General features: G+C 34.4%; 1 protein-coding gene across 2 annotated transcripts in view; it reads left to right on the top strand.

Annotated features, from left to right (window-relative positions):
- Positions 1–21,781, top strand: part of LOC149565262 (phosphoglucomutase, cytoplasmic) — a 97,833-nt gene that overhangs the window by 33,288 nt on the left and 42,764 nt on the right. For both annotated transcript variants that reach the window (XM_089818813.1, XM_089818812.1), the window contains exons 9-12: positions 4,825–4,884; positions 5,082–5,181; positions 5,334–5,491; positions 5,609–5,704. In XM_089818813.1, the coding sequence (XP_089674939.1) occupies positions 4,825–4,884; positions 5,082–5,181; positions 5,334–5,491; positions 5,609–5,704 (414 nt within the window). The remainder of the gene's footprint in view (positions 1–4,824; positions 4,885–5,081; positions 5,182–5,333; positions 5,492–5,608; positions 5,705–21,781) is intronic.

Raw genomic sequence — 21,781 nt, forward strand, 5'->3', positions numbered from 1 at the left:
TCAAAAAAATTATTTAAGAAAAAAGAAAAAACAGTCTTAAATTAAATGACTTAAAATGGACCAATTAAGACAACCTAAATGGCCATTAACTAATATACCATGATTACAAGCTAAAAACAAGGACCTATTATACTAAAAATCGCATATTATCCTCCCCCAATGGTCATTCTATCAACTACACCAAGTTTCCCACTAAACTTGACAAATTTATCCAGATTGAGAGACTTGGTGATGATGTTTGCAGTGTTGTCCTCAATGGGTACATACCTCGACATCTTGGATACATCTTTGACAAGCTGGCAGATGTAGTGACAATGAAGGTCATAGAGAACAAGGGAGTAGCTCTTGCTTGAGGCATGTGTGAGTCTACAAGCATCTGCGTAAGCCAAATTGCCTCACAAGCTGACTTAACAGTTCCTCGATATTCAACTTTGGTATATGAGAGTGATATTGTTGACTGCTTCTTGCTGGCCTACGTGACTGCACCTCTACCCTAATTGAAAACATACCTAGAAGTAGATTTTCTATCATCAACAAAACCTGCCCAATCTAAGTCTATATAACTAATGTGCTGAGGATCTTGACTTCCGGTGCACAAAATGCCAAAATTAGGAGTGCCCTTCACATATCTCAACACACACTTTGCTGCAACCCAATGTGCTGAGGATCTTGACTTCCGGCGTACAAAATGCCAAAATCAGGAGTGCCCTTCACATATCTCAGGACACACTTTGCTGCAACCCAATGTTTAACTTTTGAGGCTGTGATGAAGTGAGAAATGTATCTCACAACATAGCCGATGTTAGCTTTTGTAGGAATGAGGTAGATGAGGCGGCAATGCTCTGATTCATCCACAACCGGGGAATCTGATTTGGCTGAAGGTTTTGGCCCTTTCTCCATGGTGCAGATGGGGACCTCACAATCATGCATCCAAAATTTCTCCAACATACTCTTGGCATACTTTGACTGAGAAATGAAGATGGAGATATCTAGCTGCTGAACCTCTAGACGAAGACAATAATGGAGAAGTCCCAAATCTGTCATGTCAAATGCCTGACACAAATCCTGTTTGACCTGCTTGACCAAATATGTTGCAATACCAAAAATGATCAAATCATCAACATAGATGACACAAATAAGAATCTCATCACTAGTATGCTTGACATACAAATTACTGTTTGTAGGATCACGCTGAACTCTTGATCAATCAAATACTTATCAATCTTGATGTACCATGCACAGAGTCTGTTTGAGGCCGTAAAGAGCTTTTACCAATTTGCAAACTTGATATCTTTTACCTACAAACTAAAAACAAGAGGTTGTGTCATCGCAAATCCCCATTGATAAAAGCACTTGTGATATCCATTTGATGGATTTACCATCCAAACTGAGCTGAAAGGGAGAGGACGATGAATGGCAATCATTTTGGCAGTGGGAGCAAAGGTCTCATAATCAATGTCCTCCTTTTGTGAAAACCTTTAGCTACTAACTATGGCTTGTACTTACCAAGTGTGCCATCAACCCTAATTTTATAGATCCATTTGTAGCCATTGGGCTTCTTCCCTGGTGGAAAATCGAACAACACACGTGTGTTGTTTTTCATTAGATTTTGATGTTCAACAACCATAGCTTGTTCCCATTTTGTTATGCCCTTAGACTTTGAATATGTTTGAGGCTCAAAAATATTGTTCATAAGAGCACAATTGACTGTGGTACACTACTTGCTCGTATTCCTTACAAATCTATCCTCAACAAGCTCATCATCATAAAGATCACAATTAGTCTTGACTCACTGCTTAGGTGGGAGAGTAGAAGAACCAACATCTATTGTAGGAGCAACATTACTTGGAATGTTTGGTGGACATGGAGCCTAAATAGCCTACGAAGGGGCAGGTGGAACTATGTCCTCTAAAGCCCTCCCATCAGGTAAATCAAATGGAACACAAATATCCATATTTGTAGGTGGTGGAGGCTGATCCTGAGGGCTCAAATGGATCTCGTTCTTCATCAAACACCACATCTTAACTGAATATGAGATGATCAATAACGACATCAATCTGTTTGACAAGCCTTATGTGTATAGTTGTAGTGTGTACCTTGTGTACATCAATTTTTGAGTCTTGGATTTTAGTTTGGTGCGCTTGGCATTTGAAATCCATCCATAAGCTTTAGAGCCAAAAATCTTCAGATGTATATGTTTAAATCGCCCATTCGATGTCCGCATGGTGGATGTGCGCATTGCGTGGCCGGATCTCATGAACTTTTTGCAAAAAAGGATAAGGAAGGGTTGGAGTTGTTGACGGAGTGGAGAAGGAAGATGAAGCAAACACCAATATAGTCTACGACGCCTATGAGGAGAGATGGTATCTCGACTCCAAGGTGACAGATTCCGATGCTAGTGTTGTTGCTCCTGGTGGTCATCCCATTTCAAATTTCTCCCATGAAGAGGTGGTGGGCTCTTTCCAGTGATGAATGATGGTGGTGGTCTTCAGCATGCCCATTTTGGTAGTAAGGGCTAATTGTTTTCTTTCTAAAGGTTTTTTTGTTAAAACTTTGTAATGTTCAAATATGCACAAGGGTGCATTAGTGGGCTCTCGAGTCAGGTTTAGTTGGTTTTAGGGTTGGTACAATTTGTCTACTAGTTCAGTGGCTTTTTGTAAACAATTTTTAATTTCAGTAAAATTTACCTATATTATCAATAAAAAAATTCAATTATTAATAATTATTGAATATATATATATAGATGAATTAACATTGAAAATAATTTATATATTTAATTTATAAATTATAATTATTAATATATTCAAATTTTATTATCTACAGACATATTTATATGAAGTTTAATTTATAATAATTTTATATAATTTTATTATTAACGTTTGTTTGCACCAAAAGTAGTAGCTGCAAGTTAGGTATTGCCAAGCCCAAAACCAATGGCTTGCTAATTATGTACTTCATCTAAACAAACAAATGCTTATTGAATTCTACTCTGTATAAATGACTTACCAATTTCCAATATAGAATGTAAAGCATTGCATTTGTGGAATATGACTGATAAGCATTCCTAAGTATTGGACTACCCTTACAAAATTCCTTGCCTCAATGGCAATGAAAGTCTTGGATCACTTCAAATTGGCTTCCACTTCTACTAAATTCCTAATAGCATCTAGATCATTGTCTGATAATTTTTTATCTTGGTTATTTCGTAGACTTAGTGATTATTTAATCTTATAGATAGGCAACTCTTTGATGACTGCCCTCTTAAAATGTCTAATAAATGTTTATCTCAGTTAGTTCATAAACTTAACTATTATTTGATCTCAGATTTAGACAACCATTTGGTGACTGTCCTTGTAAATGAACATTTGCCAATGTAACTAGCAATATGAATATAAAAAAAAAAAATCTGTTCTCTAGAGTTCATAGGTTAAACACACACAATCTCTCTCTCTCTCTCTCTCTCTCTCTCTCTCTCTCTATATATATATATATATATATATATATATATATATATATATATATATATGTATGTATGCTATGGAAATGTCTCTATGGTATGGAAATGCCCTTAAGTTCAATAAAAATATTTTTTCTATTTTTCTACAAACTTGCACATTTTTTTGGAAATCCAAAATTTTCCTGATTTGGTCACAATTTTTGGAAAAAAAAGTCCTACACATTTAGTTTGCTGATTTTTAATTTTTCTCTCTAAACGATTTTCACTTCTATGGACTTAGAATAATCATTATTTCGAATTGTCATTCAGAAAGTAGCCCAATTAAATATTTTTCGGCTTTTTAATCATATCAAGATTTGATTAATTTAAAGACTTTTTTTTTCAGGGATATACCGTTCATTATTTTAAATCAAAACTTGATAACTATAAACCATAAAAATAATGGGGTTTTAATCAACATGGAATCCTTAGTCTTTTTGCCTTAATAATAATACTAATATTAGCAAGATGGGGAAACCATAGGTTATTACCAAGTTGATTCATGTAAGTGAGAAGCAAATATATTTGATACTTGATGGAGCAGAGTTTGTTTTTCCATTGTTTTTTGTAGCTGGAATTATTTTGATGCAAATTTAAAGGATGTCAGGAGGTAAACTGATAGATCCCCGTTGCTACAAAACTTCTTAATATATAATATAACATTTCTATTTTTATTTTATTTTCCATATGAAGAACTTAATATGCTGAGGGATCAGAATGATACACACCCTTTCTTGCCATTTGAAGATGACATGCATGTCAACTTAAAAGAAATCAAGGATGGAAAATAATATCTGTAGATTTAAATGTCTAGAAATCCTCAGACGCTTATCATACTGCATTGCTTTTGCATTGATCTGTATTTCTGTTTTTCCTTTTTCACATATGCGTGCCTTGTCTTATTTTACTGTTTCTGACTTAATCCTAGGTATTTGCACATGAAACTATGATATTTGTAAATTAGTCACACAAAAGCTATATTAGATCATGGGGGCCCAACTTGCTAGTTTAAAATGCATATTTTACTTTGAAATAGCTGTTATGTTTTACCATGCACCATGCAGTGTGTTTAGGAACTGTGTTATCCATTTCTGTGCTTCACTTGATCCTTTTCCTCTAGGTCAAGTTGAATGTAGAGTGCAACTGATATGAATACATTGTGGCATTGCTAGCTCAACTAAAAATATCATTGTACAGTGTTGAAATCAAAGTAAAGAAGATAACATGTATATGATAGTTAGAGGCAGATCTATATATTGTTTAATCTAATATGTTGTTTAACATTAACAACTGAATTGATTTTGTTCCCTTTTAATTTGGTATTCCAGGATCATCTTTGATTTTGAAGCAATTAAAAAGTTGCTTACCTGTCCCAAGTTCACATTCTGGTAAGAGTCCTCGTTAGGCAATAAATATTGCCAATTTTTACAGTTTGATGTGCTTTTGTTTGAACGTTCATCCGTGCTTTTGTTTTGATGGCATAGCCTTGTAATTTTTATAATGTTTATATCAGTTGGGAGTGAAAAATAATTGAATTGCTTCTTCAGAGTTTTTTATCTGATACCGTTTTCCTAGTACATTTCAGCTATGATGCACTTCATGGCGTGGCTGGAGCATATGCCAAAAGAATATTTGTTGAGGAGTTGTCTGCAGATGAGAGTTCATTAATAAATTGTACTCCAAAGGTAATCTGTTTTTAGTGGAAACACTGTACACTGATTGGTTGTAGAACTCTTTTCTTTTGATGAAGAGCAATTATATTTTATCTACACCTAATATATATGTTGTTTAACTGTACATGGGTGCTATTCACATTCAGACTTTTTGATGTGAGCAGGAGGATTTTGGAGGAGGCCATCCAGATCCAAATTTAACATATGCCAAAGAACTGGTAGCGCGAATGGGATTGGGTAAAGAGGCTCTTGCACTAGAACCGCCAGAGTTTGGCGCTGCTGCTGATGGTGATGCAGATCGTAATATGATCCTTGGAAAGAGGTACCAATTAAATTTATAGTACTTTGTTGCTGCTTGTTTTAATCTAAAGCTTATGCTGGCAGTGCAAGGCATTTGGAAATGTATTTAGTTGTTTATGCTATTATATTCTGTCTTCAGGTTTTTTGTGACGCCATCAGACTCTGTTGCAATCATTGCAGCAAATGCAGTTGAAGCCATTCCATACTTCAGCTCTGGCTTGAAAGGTGTTGCAAGGTATAAAAGAAATTAAAATTTGATGATTATGGTAAACGAGTTATATAAGTTGACATGGATGTCCTTATATATATTGAACGGTAAACCATAAAAAAGATTTAATTGCAAATGCTTTAATTGGTGCTTTTCCTAATTTTTTAAATGAATGAAGTTGTTCATTCTGATTTTCCATGTTTATTCATTTTCAAAATGCAGAGACAGTTTTTATATTGATCCTTGAACTCAACCCTTTGTCTGAACTAATGCTGCTTTTATGAATTAAAATAACAAGCCCAAGCTATATTTCTGTATCAATTTTAATGTTCTGAGACGACATGAGCAATCAACATTTGAATCTTTTGTAAATGGAAACTTTCTTGACATATTAGAATAGTTATCAAACTCCGTAGAGGGATGTCACTTGTCAGTATTTCTTTTTGATGTGTGGTCCAGCCATAGAAGTAGAAATCTGCAGAAAATCCCAATTAGACCTAATAATTCTGAATCCTATAGTCAGCCCAACTTTTCCCCTGAAAAATCCTGATACATGAATTTTTTTTTGACCAATTGTTGACCTGATTTTCAATGACCTTTTTGCATCTAAAGTGCATATAATTCATATTAAAATCCCTAAAAAATGCCCAAAAGAGCTAAAAAATCATTGAAAAACTCATAGTTAAAAACTCGGACTCCGCAATAACTCAACTGACACAATTGTTTTGAAAAACTCAGGCTCAGCAGAAAAAAAATGAGATAAATTGACATAAAATAAAATATAATAATATAAATAATAGTAATATTATATCTAAATAATAAAAATAATAATGTATTTTAAAATATTCAGAAATCGGCAATAAATAATAGAAAAAAACATAAAATATGTGACAATACTAATAATTAAAACATAAATAGAGACTCGCAAATAAATTTAAAAAGAGTAAAAACCTGCAATATCGCAGATGAAATAAAATGATTGTAAATGATTGTGGAAAACTGCCACATGTCTGTAAATGAATGGTTAAACCATAAATCAATGATGTTTGTTGCAGCCTCACCTTCATGCATCCGTTTGGTGTTGTTTTTAGCCTAAATGATACATAGAAACAAACAAACGTCATCTTTGCAGTCATTGTTAACCTGGTCGCTTTGTCATTTTTCACTGTTCATTCACTCACCATTTTTTATAACTGATTTTTCTCAGAAACACACGTGATCTCTGCTTTTTTTTTGGGGTTGAAATTGCCACACAATAAAGTATAAGTTGCTGCCAAGTTTAACAGTGATTATATTGGGACAGTTTCCATTCCTGATTTATCATGATATATTGCAGTTTACATGTTAGATTTTCAACTATTGAAAAACCTATACGGAACATTATAAAAAAACTTAGAAATTGATGAATCACTCAGAAATAGGATTGATTCTAGGACGGAAGCAAAAGTCAATGCAGAATTAGTGTGAAATTTTTTTGTAATAATGTTCCTTTAGTTTTCTTTTCAACCTTTTTAAAACCCTAAACAGGGAGTGGGAGGAGCAATGACAGTCATCAACAAAATTGGAAGGGCCTCAATTATCCTAAATTGTGGGGGGCATGTGAGATAATGTTAAAGCAGCCAATGAATTTTATATAAATTGCAGTTTTAATATGGCCTGATTTCTTGGCATGTCTCACCTTACTCATCAGATTGATGAGATCAAGTATGTTTTATAATATTATATACTAACTTTAAAATTAGAACTATTATGCACTATTATAGATGGCCTTTTAACATTGAAGGAACAAACCCCTATAGTTTATAATTAATATTACAAAGTCGTTATAAAATTTAAATTATAATTGACCATTAATATATATATAATAATAGTATAGAAGCAAAAAAAGGGAAAAAAGTTGTGATTATGTGTGGTGATTAATAGGGAGTTGGCATGTGCAGTGATTTATTTCCCCCAAAATCAAATTTTCTTGGCCAATGACTTTCCACGCCTTTTTTTATTGTGATTTATTAGGTGATTAGTTGTGATTAGTTGACTAGCTGTGGAAATCATCTCCTACTTATCAGGTGATTAGTTGACAAAAAAATCACAGGAAACTAGTGGAAACCCTAAAAGATATTAGAGTTAAGTCTCTCTATTTTTGTTTCTCTCTCTCTCTTTCGTAGATTTACTTCTATTTCTAATGGTCACTATTTTTTGTTTCCATATTCTCTCTGTTCAATATGTAAACTTTATATTTCTCTCTTTAGAATGTTTCTATTTCTGTTTCTCTTTTTGTTTGTTATAGAAACATTCGTGTATACTTGTATATATAGATCATTTATGATTTTTGTTTAATAACACATTCATTATTTTTCCATAATATGGTAACAAAGCTATTTTTTTTGAAAATTAATAATTTCATTATTGAAAATTTTTGAGTTAATTTTTGAAATAAGTCTTGAAAATCTTTAATTTCGTCATGAAATTTTAGACTCAAGATTTTTAACATCTTTTGCTTGGGTGTGTTTAAATTTGTTTTTCTTGTAGAATCATTTTGGAACCCACCTATGGTTTTTGCATCTTAAGATAGGTGCCATTTCTGCATTTTGTGCCTCAAATTGCAGTTGTTTTGTCTCTCTTTTAAAGGTTTTTGCTTCCCAATGCCTTTGTGAAATCGTGCGTGGACTTCATGCGGTGTTCTTCTTGTTATTTTTTTGCAAGAAACCACATCAATCGTTGCCTCTTCTTGCTGACGTGTTTTTTACAGACGTGATTTTCATTTTGTGGCCCATTTTCTGCCATTTTTTCTACAAATCGAGGTCTCTTTCTACTCCTTGGGCGTTGTCTAGGGCTGTTCAAATGTCTTTGATCTGTGGCAAGAAGCTCTTGTTTGCATCATTTTTTAACAGTCAAATCTGCCATTTTTTGTTTTTTTTTCAAAAACGGCTAGGGTTTCCTTTGAAACTCTCAGGTGCTTTGTCGTTTTAGTAAACTTTTTGCAAATTCTTGGTGGGTTTTTGTAAATCTCAATTGGGTCAATCTTTGTTTTTTTGGGTGCATCATTTTCTGTCTCAATTTTTGAGCCAATGGATTTTGGAACCTAATTTTAGATTCTTCGTGGGTTTTTTGAGCTTTCTTATGGGTGTCCTTTCATTTTTTGGGACTTTTGACAATTTCCCTCGAAGTTCGTGCCTTTTCTTGCATATAAATCTTGTCATGGCATCTCTCACCAATCTTCTCTTGGAGGGAAGTCATTGATTCAACGAAAAGAGTTACAACACTTGGAGGCAAAGAATGATGACAATCTTCGAGTACTGTTGCTTTGAGGCGCTTGTTTTGGGTACTAAAACTCATCCTACCATAGTCGATGCTACTCAAGAGAAGTTTGATGAGCGTAATCGTGAAGCAATTGTGCTCATTAAGCTTTTAGTTACTGATGATCAATTGCCTCAAGTCTCGTCCGACAAGACAATTGCAGAGATCTGGAATACATCGAAGGATCTCTACAAGACATTAGACAAAAGAAGAGCTTTCTTTCTGAAGAATCATCTATTCTCTATTATTATGGATGAGCACATGTCCTTACATGAACTTCTTTTAAAGATTAAGGACATCAGCGATCAGCTTGAGGCCATTGGCCATACAATGGAGGAAGAGGATATGGTGTTCATTACTCGGAAAAGTCTACCACCATCCTATGAGCACTTTATTGAGACGCTCAACATTACTGCAACTAATGGTGACCTCAAATTTCCAGATTTGTGCACCAAACTTTTTTACTAGGACCATTGGAACCAATAGTTTGATAGCAGTGCCCCTTCATCCTCCTTTGAACAAATATTTTTAGGCCAATCCTTTCACAAGGATAAATGCCTATCTTAGTCATCCGCTCAGTCTCAAGATAGCTCCAAGAAGAAGTAAATCCGATGCAAATATTGCCACAATTTTGGTCATTTGATCGGAGAGTGCAGGACTTGCATTGCTTCTGAACAACATAAACAGTCCTGCATTGCTTTTGAACAACATAAGCAGGGAGGGTCTTAGCCATAGGCCAACATTGTAGAACGTGTAGAGCTCACTGATCAGGCCAAGTTTGCCTTTTACGCCTTTTGAGAATTTTCCTAGAGTTTTTTTTGTTTTGAAGTTAGAATGACCACTAAAGGAGAGTATTAGAGTTAAATCTCTCTACTTCTGTTTCTCTCTCTTTCGTAGATTTACTTCTATTTCTAATTGTCACTCCTATGTTTCCATATTCTCTCACTGTTCAATATGGAATCTTTCTCTCTCTTGTTAGAATGTTTCTATTTCTCTCTCTTTGTTCGTTATAGGAACATTCTTGTGTATACTTGTATACATAGAATATTTATGATCTCTTTTTAATAACACATTCATTATTTTACCACAATAAAAGAGGCGCTGATTGGAAATACCCAAAAATTGGTAATGTGAATCTATAAAAATTGATGCGTGATGCTGAAGATGCAACCAACAAAGTTGGGTCAAAAGTGTTGCAAAGTCCTGAAGTGTTGTAGAAATGGGAAGTAGTGTGGGAGATGGGTGATTCCAAACAAAATTCACCTCTCTTTCTACTTTGAATATTTGTTTAGCTTGACTGATGCTATTTCTTTTTTTAACATTGGTTTTGTTTGAATAAATTTCAAATTTTTGAATTGTTCTAATATGAAACAAAAAAGACCATTAGAAAGATGCCTTATTTATTTGTTAAATAAGAAGGGTAACAAAGTTTTGCCTTTTGTTTTGGAGAAAACAAAAAGCTTTACAATAATCGTTATAATTGTTTTTGGCTTGTCAATCATAACAGAAATTCTTTCAATTAATGAAATCGTTAGATATTTAAAACTCTATTCGAAGTTAATTTAAATAATTCATGCAATTCTGTCTCTTACTTCGACACATACAAAGTTGTTTTGGTAAATACATGTGGACATATTACTTCACATATGTGTATATCATGCCACTCTGTATATAATTCTTTGTTGAGTATATATAATAAAATAAACTTGAGAGAAATCTAGAAAATGAATTCTACTAATACGAATATGAAAATTTCCTTTTATTAACAATATTTTGTGAAGAAAGCTTCATTCTGATTTTGAAAAATAAGAAATCCCACATCATATTTTTGTGTGACTTCAAACCATCGCTTGATTGAAATTTATACAAACAAAATCACTGTTAAAACTTTAGGTCCTTCAAGTAAAAAATATACTAGAGGAGGTTGTGCAAGTGCTTTGAATCATTTATGGATGTCCTTTATCATCTATGCTATGGAAATGTCCTTTAATTTAAAAAAATAGTTATTGATTATTTTTCTTAAATTTTTTTTGATCAATGAATGGCTTAAGCCAACATTTTATTAATCTCATAAATGCAAATTTTTGTCCCCGTTCAAAGTGCGGGCCAGGGAAAAAAGTACGGGGGAGAAAATCCCTGGTGTAGCTCGAGACCAAGGTCTTGTATACAGTAAGGAGGCAACAGTGCCTACCTCCTTAATAGAGAAAGAGGTCTTGGAAGAGCATATGCTTCCTTACATATTTGAGAATATCAAACATAACATACTACCATGAAGGTACAAATTGTTCATCACAAGAGGACTTGGAAGGGAATACGCTTCCGTACAAATGGAATAGAGTACAACCACACAAATCAAAATCAACAGAAAGGTAGATAGATTGATGAATCACCCAGATCATGATACCTGCAAAAAGACAAGACCTTCCATTGAATGTTTGGGGAACATCTCTCCAACTTACCTCTGCCATCTGAGTGAAGCTTGACTATTATTGATGCCATCAGGAAAAACCTGCAAACACCATAAACCTACCACCCAAGGGAATAAAACTGAACAAAATATCTGGTTAGAGGAAAAAGAGGAATCTGAGAATGAAAATAAAGCTATAGGAGCCATCCTCAGCAAGCATCATGAGATTTGTCAAAAGTCTCAAAGGAATCCTCAATCCTAGAAATCCAGCCAAAGAGCAAAATCATGCTATCATATCATGGTTGAACCATAAAAGTTGGACTATGAAAGGAATTAACTTTGGAAATCAATAAAGCAAGACGTGCTAATATATCTCAATCCAATGAAATTTGATAACTGAGAGAGAAAATCCATGCTTCACTACTTTGATAAAAATGATAGAACTAATTAATAAGAAGGAGATAACACCCAAACCTGTATAACAATGGAAGCTAGAGAAGACTTGCAAAATCAAGGGAACTGGAGAAGATATACCACAGGGAGAGGGTGGAAAAATTACAAAGGGGCAGAATACTTAATATAAACATATATAGGTCTATATTAAGTTTTAACAAAGAACATCCGATGAACAGCCATAGTAAGTTTGATAAAAGAGTCTGAAGTCCAAAATACAAAAGGACCAAAAAACAGCCGTACATGACGCCAAGTATAACCAGTCAATTTTTTACCTTTTCCTGTAAATCAGATTAAAAAAAAAAAATCCTGCTTTAGTTTGTTGATTTATTCCTGAAAAGACTTATGCTTCTACGGTCCACACCACCTCCTTAATGGCTAGCTTGATGTGCCTGCTTTCTATATTTGATGTTCTGGACAAAGCAAGTCTTCTGTCTGCAAAAGCTAATTCTTGTTTCAGCTTTTAAACCAGTAAATCATGTTGATATTTCACATTCTATAGATTTTCCCTTCGACATCCTTGTCAAACTACTTTCTATGACAGTATTTTGGCATCAAGTTATATAATAAATCCAAAGTATTAGGTTTTAGTACTCTATGCCATAGTTCAAAAGATCATTATCGACAACTTATTGCCAAGGGAAAAAAAGAAGATATTGGGAAATATAGGAGATAAGTTGTAAACTTTTTGGGAAAATATTGGAAACATAAAATCTGTTTTTCCAATCCCGATGGAACCTTGTTTCTCCTCTTTGCCCTTTCTCTCCTCTCCAAATCTGTTTTTCCAATTAAACAAACATTTTTCTTGGCCATCCCTTCCTATAACAGGCTTTCGGGTGATGACTATTTATCGCGATAAAACAGTGAAATATCGCTGATATTTTACCAAATTCTCTGCGAAATTTTGAAACTTCTCTGCAATAACTTATCCAAGATAAATAGACTTATCACAGATATATCTGAGATATTTTGAACTATGCTTTTACTCTATGCATTGTTTGAGTTAGTAATGAGAAAAAGTATTTCATAGAAGGCGATTTCAATAGACATCAATTTTAACTTCTATCTTCTCTAGCATATGCACAAGTACCATTCTTACATATGCTTATGTGAAAATGAGATAAAAAATAGTCTTGCTATCAAATATTAAAGCTTTGATCCAAAGGACAGACCACTGACGAGGCAAATAAATAAGTGTTACCCAGGTGCATCCCCCAGCTTATTTGACCCATCCTGTAAACTTGGGGTCATGCAGAAACAAATCCCCTGACTGTCCCATAGAATTAACGTTTGAGTTTTGATGATTTGTTTTTCTTCAACACTCATGTGAACTCTAAATTTAAATTGTTCAACACAAACATTATATGATAAGGTTCTATAATGTATATAAGCATGCTTTATCCATGTATTCATATGAATATTTTAATTTCCCTATATATTTTAAAATTTTCCTTATTTTTTATATTTTAATACTTTCTTCTTGTTGGGATGTGAAGGATTTGGTTATACATCATATGAGCTGTACGCTTCAGGTTTTGAGAAATATGTTTTACATGGTTTTAACTTTTGGATGAGTTGATTAATTAAATTCTACAAGACTTCATCATAGTCCATATGAATCTGTAAGAATTAATCATAGGATTAAAAGAAGCGGCAAAACCGATTCTTTGATGTGTTTGGGGTCCTAATGAACTTAGGATAGCTAAATATGCTGGGGGGGCTGAGGGGGCGATCAACTGCATTTAAACCACGCATGTCAAAGCATAGTAAAATTGCAGGGTGCACTGAGGTGCTACAGGAAATACACTACTCTTTGATTATCATGATTATGGAGTTATTTTTATCCTGTCAGAGGCATGTGATCTAGCATCAAGTTGTGAGGTTATGAAATAAGTTTAATTTAGTGAGGTTCAAACATCCCCTGTATAAGTTCTGCTGATTCTCATTGCATAGAAATGTACCTGACTCAGCTACTTAGCTGTATGAACTGGTCTACAGGCAGCATTTCCAACTAAAACAGTGTTGTTTTTTGGATAGTTCAATGAAACATGCACCTCTTAAACCTTGTAATGAGCCTGCCAAGATCATGACAGTAGGTTTTGGACTATTCCTGTATTTGGTTTGAATTGTTGAGGAAATTAGATCAGTTGTAATACCTTTACATTAACATATACTTCACTTACAGAATATTATCTCACAAAATAATTCTTATAGCGATATTGCTATCTTATAAGTATTCCTTCAATGTATGTATCTGATGACTATTTTTTGTTCCAACTTAGATTTCCTCTATATTGAAAAATACTGAGATGTTGATATACTGATGCAGCTTGGATATCACTGCCGTTAATATTTATAACTCCAAGGTGCAGAATATACATACATATATATATATATATATATATATAGGGTCATGTCTCTATGTGGCCAAAGCCATATAGGACATGCTCTATATGGCACATGCCCTTTCATAACCAAAATACTGATGCACAAATTTATCGGGTTTTCCCTTTTAATAAACTGTGATCTTCCATTGTGATCTCTTACAACAATAAAACATTTGTAATGTGATTGGTGATAATATATATCACCCGATCACATTAAATGATCAATAATCACAACTGTAAATAACTGGTGATATATTTAACATGCATATTTTCGGGTATAACATGAGACCTGATCTGTTTATAGGGAATCACCATAGCATGTCAGGTTTGACTTAAACGTTTTTTATTGTTATTTGTTTAGACATTATTAACAATTATTTTTGTGTGTGTGTTTAAATATTCAATTGTCTATATATATATATGTTTGTGTGTGTGTAAATATACTTATATACACACACACACACACATATATACACAAGGTAAAGAACAAATTCCTTCCTGCTAATTATCAAGTTAGCTTGTTGAGAAAAATGCAAAATTTGAAACAAAAGGACATGACTGTAAAAGAATATACCGAGGAATTCTATAGATTAGACATCAGATTTGGACATATGGATGATGATGTTGAAAAAATTGCAAGGTACATTAATGGATTGAGATTTGGAATACAGAATGAAATAAGTTTTGTGAAGCTGGAAAGTGTAGAAGAAGCATATCAATATGCCTTGAAAGCTGAGGAGATTTTGACAAAAAAGCATGAACAAAGACAAAGAGGCAGAGGTGGTAGATTCCAGAGAGGCAGAGGTAGATTTTATGGAGAAAGTGGCAGATCTGACAGTTCTATGAAGGATAAAGACAAATCTGAATGGAAGAATGATGACAAAGGCAAGACTAAATGGAAAAGTGGTAATTCTTACCGAGGAGGCACTAATTCTTATCGAGGAAGAGGTAATTCGTATTCTAGAGGTGGATTTCATGTTAATTGTTTTAGATGTGGTAAAGAGGGACATAGATCTTTTGAATGTAGATCCTTTGAAAGTAGACAAGGTAATAGAAATGCTGTGATTCAAGAAGATGATGAGGGTTCACCAAGTGGACCTGAGGTTGGAGAAAATTTGATGGTGAGAAGAACCTTATGTAATAAGGGAGGTGATGAAGAACCTATTTTAAGGAGAAGTCTTTTCAAGACAAGATGTAAGATGGCTGGAAAATGCTGTAAAGTGATCATTGACAGTGGAAGTTCTACAAATCTGGCATCAGAAGAGCTAGTTACAAAGTTGCAGTTGCAGAGGTTGAAACATCCCAAACCTTATCATGTTTCATGGATCAAAGATGAGCATAAGATATTGGTAAGTGAGCAATGCCTTGTGAAGTTCAAAATTGGACATTACTTTGATGAAGTTTTGTGTGATATAATGCCCATGGATTGTTGTCATATTTTGTTAGGTATACCTTGGCAATATGATAGATATGCTGTACATGATGGAAGATTGAATCAATATACTCTTTGGGTAAATGAGAAGAAACAAACATTGTTGCCTTTGATCAAAAGTCTAGATGAGGTTAATTGTACTGCTATAAAAATTTGCATGGTTAATGGGAAACAATTTGAAAAGGAAGTGAAGAAGAATCAGGTTTGTTTTGCTATAATTCCAAGAAAACCAAGTTTTGTCAATGGAGACCGAGTGCCACAAAACAATGTTAACCGAGTGCCAGTCAGTGGTGACCGAGTGACAGATGGTAGTATTGATCAAGTGCCAGGAGAAATTGCAGAGTTACTGAATGAGTATAAAGGCATTATTGCTGAAGTTATTCCTGATGGTTTACCTCCTATAAGAAGTATAAGTCATTGTATGGATCTGATCCCTGGAGCTAGTTTGCCAAACAAAGCACCATATAAATTGACACCTGCAGAGAATGAAGAACTTAACAGACAAGTGCATGAATTGTTGCAGAAAGGTTTGATCAGAGAAAGCTTGAGTCCATGTGCTCTACCTGCTATATTAGCACCTAAAAAGAATGGAGAATGGAGATTGTGTACTGATTCCAGAGCCATTAACAAGATAATAGTGAAATATAGGTTTTCTATGCCAAGGATGGATGACATAATGGATTGTTTGAGTGGAGCAAAGTATTTTACCAAGATTGATTTGAAGAGTGGCTATCATCAAATTAGAATCAGAGAAGGTGATGAATGGAAGACTGCTTTCAAGACAAAAGATGGTTTGTATGAATGGTTGGTTATGCCTTTTGGTTTGACTAATGCACCCAGTACTTTCATGAGGTTGATGAATGAAGTTCTGAAAAGATTTTTGAGTAAGTTTGTGATTGTTTATTTGGATGATATTCTGATATTCAGTAAGACTAAGGAAGAACATCTTGAACATATTAGACAAGTATGTGGAGTTTGTCAAGTTGCAAAGGGAGTGAGTCAAAATACTAGTTTGTATACACCTATTACTGTTCCTGAGAAACCTTGGATTCATATTAGTTTGGATTTTGTTCTTGGATTGCCTAAAACAGTGAAGGAGTATGATTCTATATTTGTTGTAGTGGATAGATTTTCTAAGATGGCTCATTTTATACCATGTAAGAAGACATCGGATGCTGAGCATGTTGCTGAACTTTTCTTTAAAGAGATTATGAGATTGCATGGATTACGAAGAAGCATTATTTCAGACAGAGACAGTAAGTTTGTTGGTTATTTTTGGAAGACTTTGTGGAAGAAGATGGGTACTGAATTGAAGTTTAGTTCTACATTCCATCCACAAACAGATGGACAGATAGAGGTTGTGAATAGAAGCTTGGATAATTTACTGAGATGTTTAGTTGGGAATAAGTTGAGTAATTGGGAGATGGTATTGGCACAAGCTGAATTTGCATATAACAATTTTGTGAATAGGAGTACAGGGAAGACACCTTTTGAGATTGTTACCGGAATGCATCCAAGAGGTATATCAGATTTGAGAGATGTTGCTGGTGAAGAAAAGAAAAGCGCTGTAGGAGAAGAATTTGCTGATTTTATGGAGTCTTTGCATAAGGAAGTGAAGTTGGGGTTGGAACAAAGCAATCAAAAGTATAAGGAGAATGCTGATAAGTCTAGAAGACACCATGATTTTCAAGTTGGTGATGAGGTGATGGTTCATCTAAAGAAAGGAAGATTTCCAGTTGGAACATATAGCAAGCTGAAGATGAAGAAATTTGGACCTTGTAAGATCTTGAAGAAGTTTGACAGTGGTAATGCTTACGAAGTTGAGTTACCTGATGACATGGATATATCTCCTATATTTAATATTGCTGATTTGTATAAGTATCATGAGTCAGAGGATGAAGTTGTTATACCAGATGATTATCCTAAGAAATACATTGAGGAAGTTGAACAGATATTGGATCAGAGAGTTGGCAAGAGTACAAGAGGAAAAGATTACTATGAATATTTGGTGAAATGGAAGAACAGACCTATTGAAGATGCTTCATGGATTTCTCAATTTGAGTTGGATTCAGCTCAGGTTGGGACATCTCAATGATTTATGAGAATCATTTCTTTCAACCCCGGATGTCTTATGTACGAGCATCCTGGGTTGCCTTGTAATCTTCCTCATTTTGTTCACCTAGCAGTTCCTTCATGTGCCTAGCAATTCCTTCATGTGCCTAGCAATTCTTCATGTGCCTAGAAATTCCTTCATGTGCCTAGTAACCCTGTTTTCTTCATGTGCCTAGTAACCCTGTTTTCCTTCATGTGCGGAGTTATTGTAGCATTCCTTCATGTACCGAGTTACCTAGTGTATGCCGAGTGTTTCTTCATGTGCCGAGTTACCCAGTGTATGCCGAGTGTTTCTTCATGTGTCGAGTTACTCAATGTATGTCGAGTGTTTCTTCATGTGTCGAGTTACCCAGTGTATGCTGAGTGTTTCTTCATGTGCCGAGTTACTCAATGCATGCCGAGTGTTTCTTCATGTACCGAGTTACCCAGTGTATGCCGAGTGTCAGTATTTGGACGTGATTTTGTGAGCCGACTTGCGGGATTTATTTCATTCGTGACATTTATGTTAAGATCTTTTCTTGGGATGAGTCCAAACCATTGTTGGGTCGGCCTTCCTCTTATGTAATGTTCTAGAATGTTTTGTAAGCCGTTTTGGCAAGTATAAATAGAGAGTTTAGGCTTAGAGTTAAGCAAGTTTTGAAGAGAAGAAGTTTCAGAGAAGTTTCGGAGAAGCTTTTGGGAAGAAGATTAGAGAGTAGAATTGAAAGTGCGAATTTGCAGTTGGATCTTTGAATGTGAATGTATTTGTAATTGGCTGTAACCCAAAAGGCCTTACAGCTGGGCATGTATAAGATATTTTGATGAATCAATAAAAGTAATTCACTCTTCTTCCTCCTTTGGTTGCTGTTCTTTGTGTTCGTTTCCATTGTGTTAACTCTTGCAGGGTGGTTTGGGTAGTTGGGTGAGCCTTTGGGCCCTAATAATTCTTACCTTGCCTGCATCAGTTGCTCAATTGTCTAATAAATATTAATCAAAAAATAAATAATTAATCAAGGTGACTAATTAAACATAGTTTATCTCTAATCAAATCAATCTGACTGAAGCTACTACTTTAACACTCCCTCTTTGCTAGGGAGGATTGTTAGTTTGATCAACTCATACTACTCTCGAGTTATCATCTCAATATGACAACTTAGGAAGTAATGTTAAAGAGGATAGCAAACATCTATCCATCATTTAGATGATACCTTATGGTATTATTAAAAATATGGTTTAACCAAGAGTATCTATGAGAAGATATTCACCATACTTATATTTCCCTTGGTATGTGCACTGGCATCAAGTCACATGATGCCTACCAAAGAAAATATCTGCACATGGTGTCTCCATATACTAAGTCTCATAGTATACACCATGCCATATCTCAAGAACTACTTAGTTTCATGAGACATGTACTATAATGGTCTTCAGGGACATCATTATAACATCCATCATGACAGTTTAAGAGACTAATGTAATATCTCAGTAACCACTAACTCGGTCACATGAGATATGCACTAGTATGATCTCCAAGGACATCATTATAACATCCATCATGATAGTAGGTTAGACTATAGTAAGATAGTCACCTTACTATAGTATATAGTAACCACAACCAAATATCAATGAAAGGTCGTCACCTTCCATGATGTTTTCATAGAATCATGTTGTAATTCACAAGACAAGGAAGAAATATAACATAGATGTATTAAAATTTTACTGAGACTCAACCACAGCAAATAGAATTACATTTTTACCATACCAAGTTTACCTCTGAAGTAATCCACCTTCAAATTGGGGAGGGGCTTGGTTAAGATATTTGGATTCATAGGCTCATCATCTCCTTAAGTGTCTCCCTTTGAATCTCAATGCTAGGATCCTCTTTCATGTTTATGAGATAGTTCATTATCTGCCTCATCAATCTGCGATGTCTTCTTCAAAATGTTACATCTCTGCTTAGCTTGATTGTTTTCTGGCCGGGAATATAGATAGGACAACGAAAGACCCTTAAATGACTTAAAAAAACAATTTTCAAGAGTTATTTATTAAGTATAGAGTGAGGACATTTATATGTAAATAGTAGTATTAAAGGCTTCTGCCCAAAATGAAGGTTCTGAGCATAACGCTTGATTTTGAACATTACATAATTTGTATAAACATCCATCACAAACTCCTATAGTACATGCATTCTTGATATTTGAGTTTTTAGGCCAGGTAAGAACTTTCCCATCCAAGAAGGTGGTTTGACACCTGTTAGTAAACAAATTTGTCTTCGAAAAAATACCTTTACAAATGACCCTTAAATGCCCAAAATGGGAAGAGTCAGAAGACAAACGAAACTAACAGTTGGAAAGAGTATTATGAGATTGATAGTTCTCCTCTGAATTTAGAGGTACAATTCCCTCTTAGAAAGATATTCAATGAATCAGATAAATTGGTTGTGTCTATAACCTGAAGACACAAAGGCTTTCTGACATTCATCCATAAATATGGAACAAATGTGATTATCAGATTTACAGGCTTAATGAAAGAAAAGATGAACAAACAGCCATATGACTACCTATACATCCCTTCTCATGATAGAGAAAACAAAAGGAGTTAAAAGTCTAATTCTGCAAAACATGAGTATGCCAACCTTATAGTTACATACAACATATATTTGATACCATAGTGGAGGAGGATATCCAAGAATATGAGAAAGGCAACTGTGTGATTTATCTTAATCAGAAAAGTAAATATACAGACCACATGATCTGTTAAATAGACTCATCTTTATTCCTGAATAAAACAAAATGATCACAAGATCATTTAGTGCCCTGCCATTACAATAAAGAAAGATGCAGAAAAATAAATTAATCCCCTCATTTTCCTGTTACAATAAGTATACGGAAAATATTCTCTCTCTTCCCCTGTAGCCACAAGACTTTCGGCAGAAAAGAACCCCTTTTTTTGGAAAGCTTTTTCCATTAAGTAATCTTTGCTGGAAGTTTCTGGTTTCCCATCCGTAAATGATTCTTGAAAAATTGAATACTTTCTTCAACTTTTATAAATCCCTTTATAATATTTGGTTATAAAAACCAAACATTATTATAATAACTTCACCATTGTTAAATGATATTTAATTCAACATCTGGGCTGGCATGCATATGTGCTTGACATGTGGCCACAATCCATTTAAACAACACTTTATTATCATGTCAAAATAATCCACGTATGATTCGTGCCACTTGGACTATTATACACCATAGGCAAACAATTTTCACGTTCTCTGTTATTTCATTCCCATTGATGTAGAGTTTTTTTAATTTCCAATATATCTTCTGTCAAAATAAGAGGTTGTTGGTCTGTTTGATAGATCTGCATACAGTCGGTTATAACTTTTGAATCCGGGCATATTACAAAAATCACACCGTTGATTATGTAGAAAACTTGAACTTGGACAACATATCAAAAAATCATAAAGATCCAACGGTGGAGCTAATAGATATGCCCCCTGCACTGAGACCCATATTTTCAGTTTTCAGAAAATCTGCTGTTACATGTTGCTGTTGCTAAAAACTGAACAGTTTGAACTTGCGAACTTGAACCTGCCCATCTGAACCTTCAAACTTGAACTTTTGAACCTGAAATTTTGAACTAGATTTATGGTTTGGGAATCTTGGGTCACAGTTGGATTTTAAATCTAAACTTGGATCTGTACTTCCGAACTAGTGAACTTGAACTATGTGGTTCAAAGTTCAAGCTCAATATGAAAACTTGAGGCTGTTGGTTTATTTTGATAGGCCTATATTCAGAGATTAATAACTTTTACATTTGATAAAATTTTGCCAATCGCTTGGGTGAGAATTTAGGAAATTTGCCTCTCAACAATATCCAAAATGGAGAGAAATCCAACTGTTAAATTTGGAGATATTGCCCCCCTATCAAGACTGTTTTTCTAAGATTGTTATTTTGAATTCAAACTTTGAACTTCTGAACTTGATTAGAGCTTTGAACTCTGAACTATTGAATTCTGGTTCTAGACCTGAACTTTTAAC

The sequence above is a fragment of the Cupressus sempervirens genome, chromosome 3, assembly GCF_028749045.1.
Source record: "Cupressus sempervirens isolate cs-2001-9-10 chromosome 3, ASM2874904v1, whole genome shotgun sequence".
Lineage (NCBI taxonomy): Eukaryota > Viridiplantae > Streptophyta > Pinopsida > Cupressales > Cupressaceae > Cupressus > Cupressus sempervirens.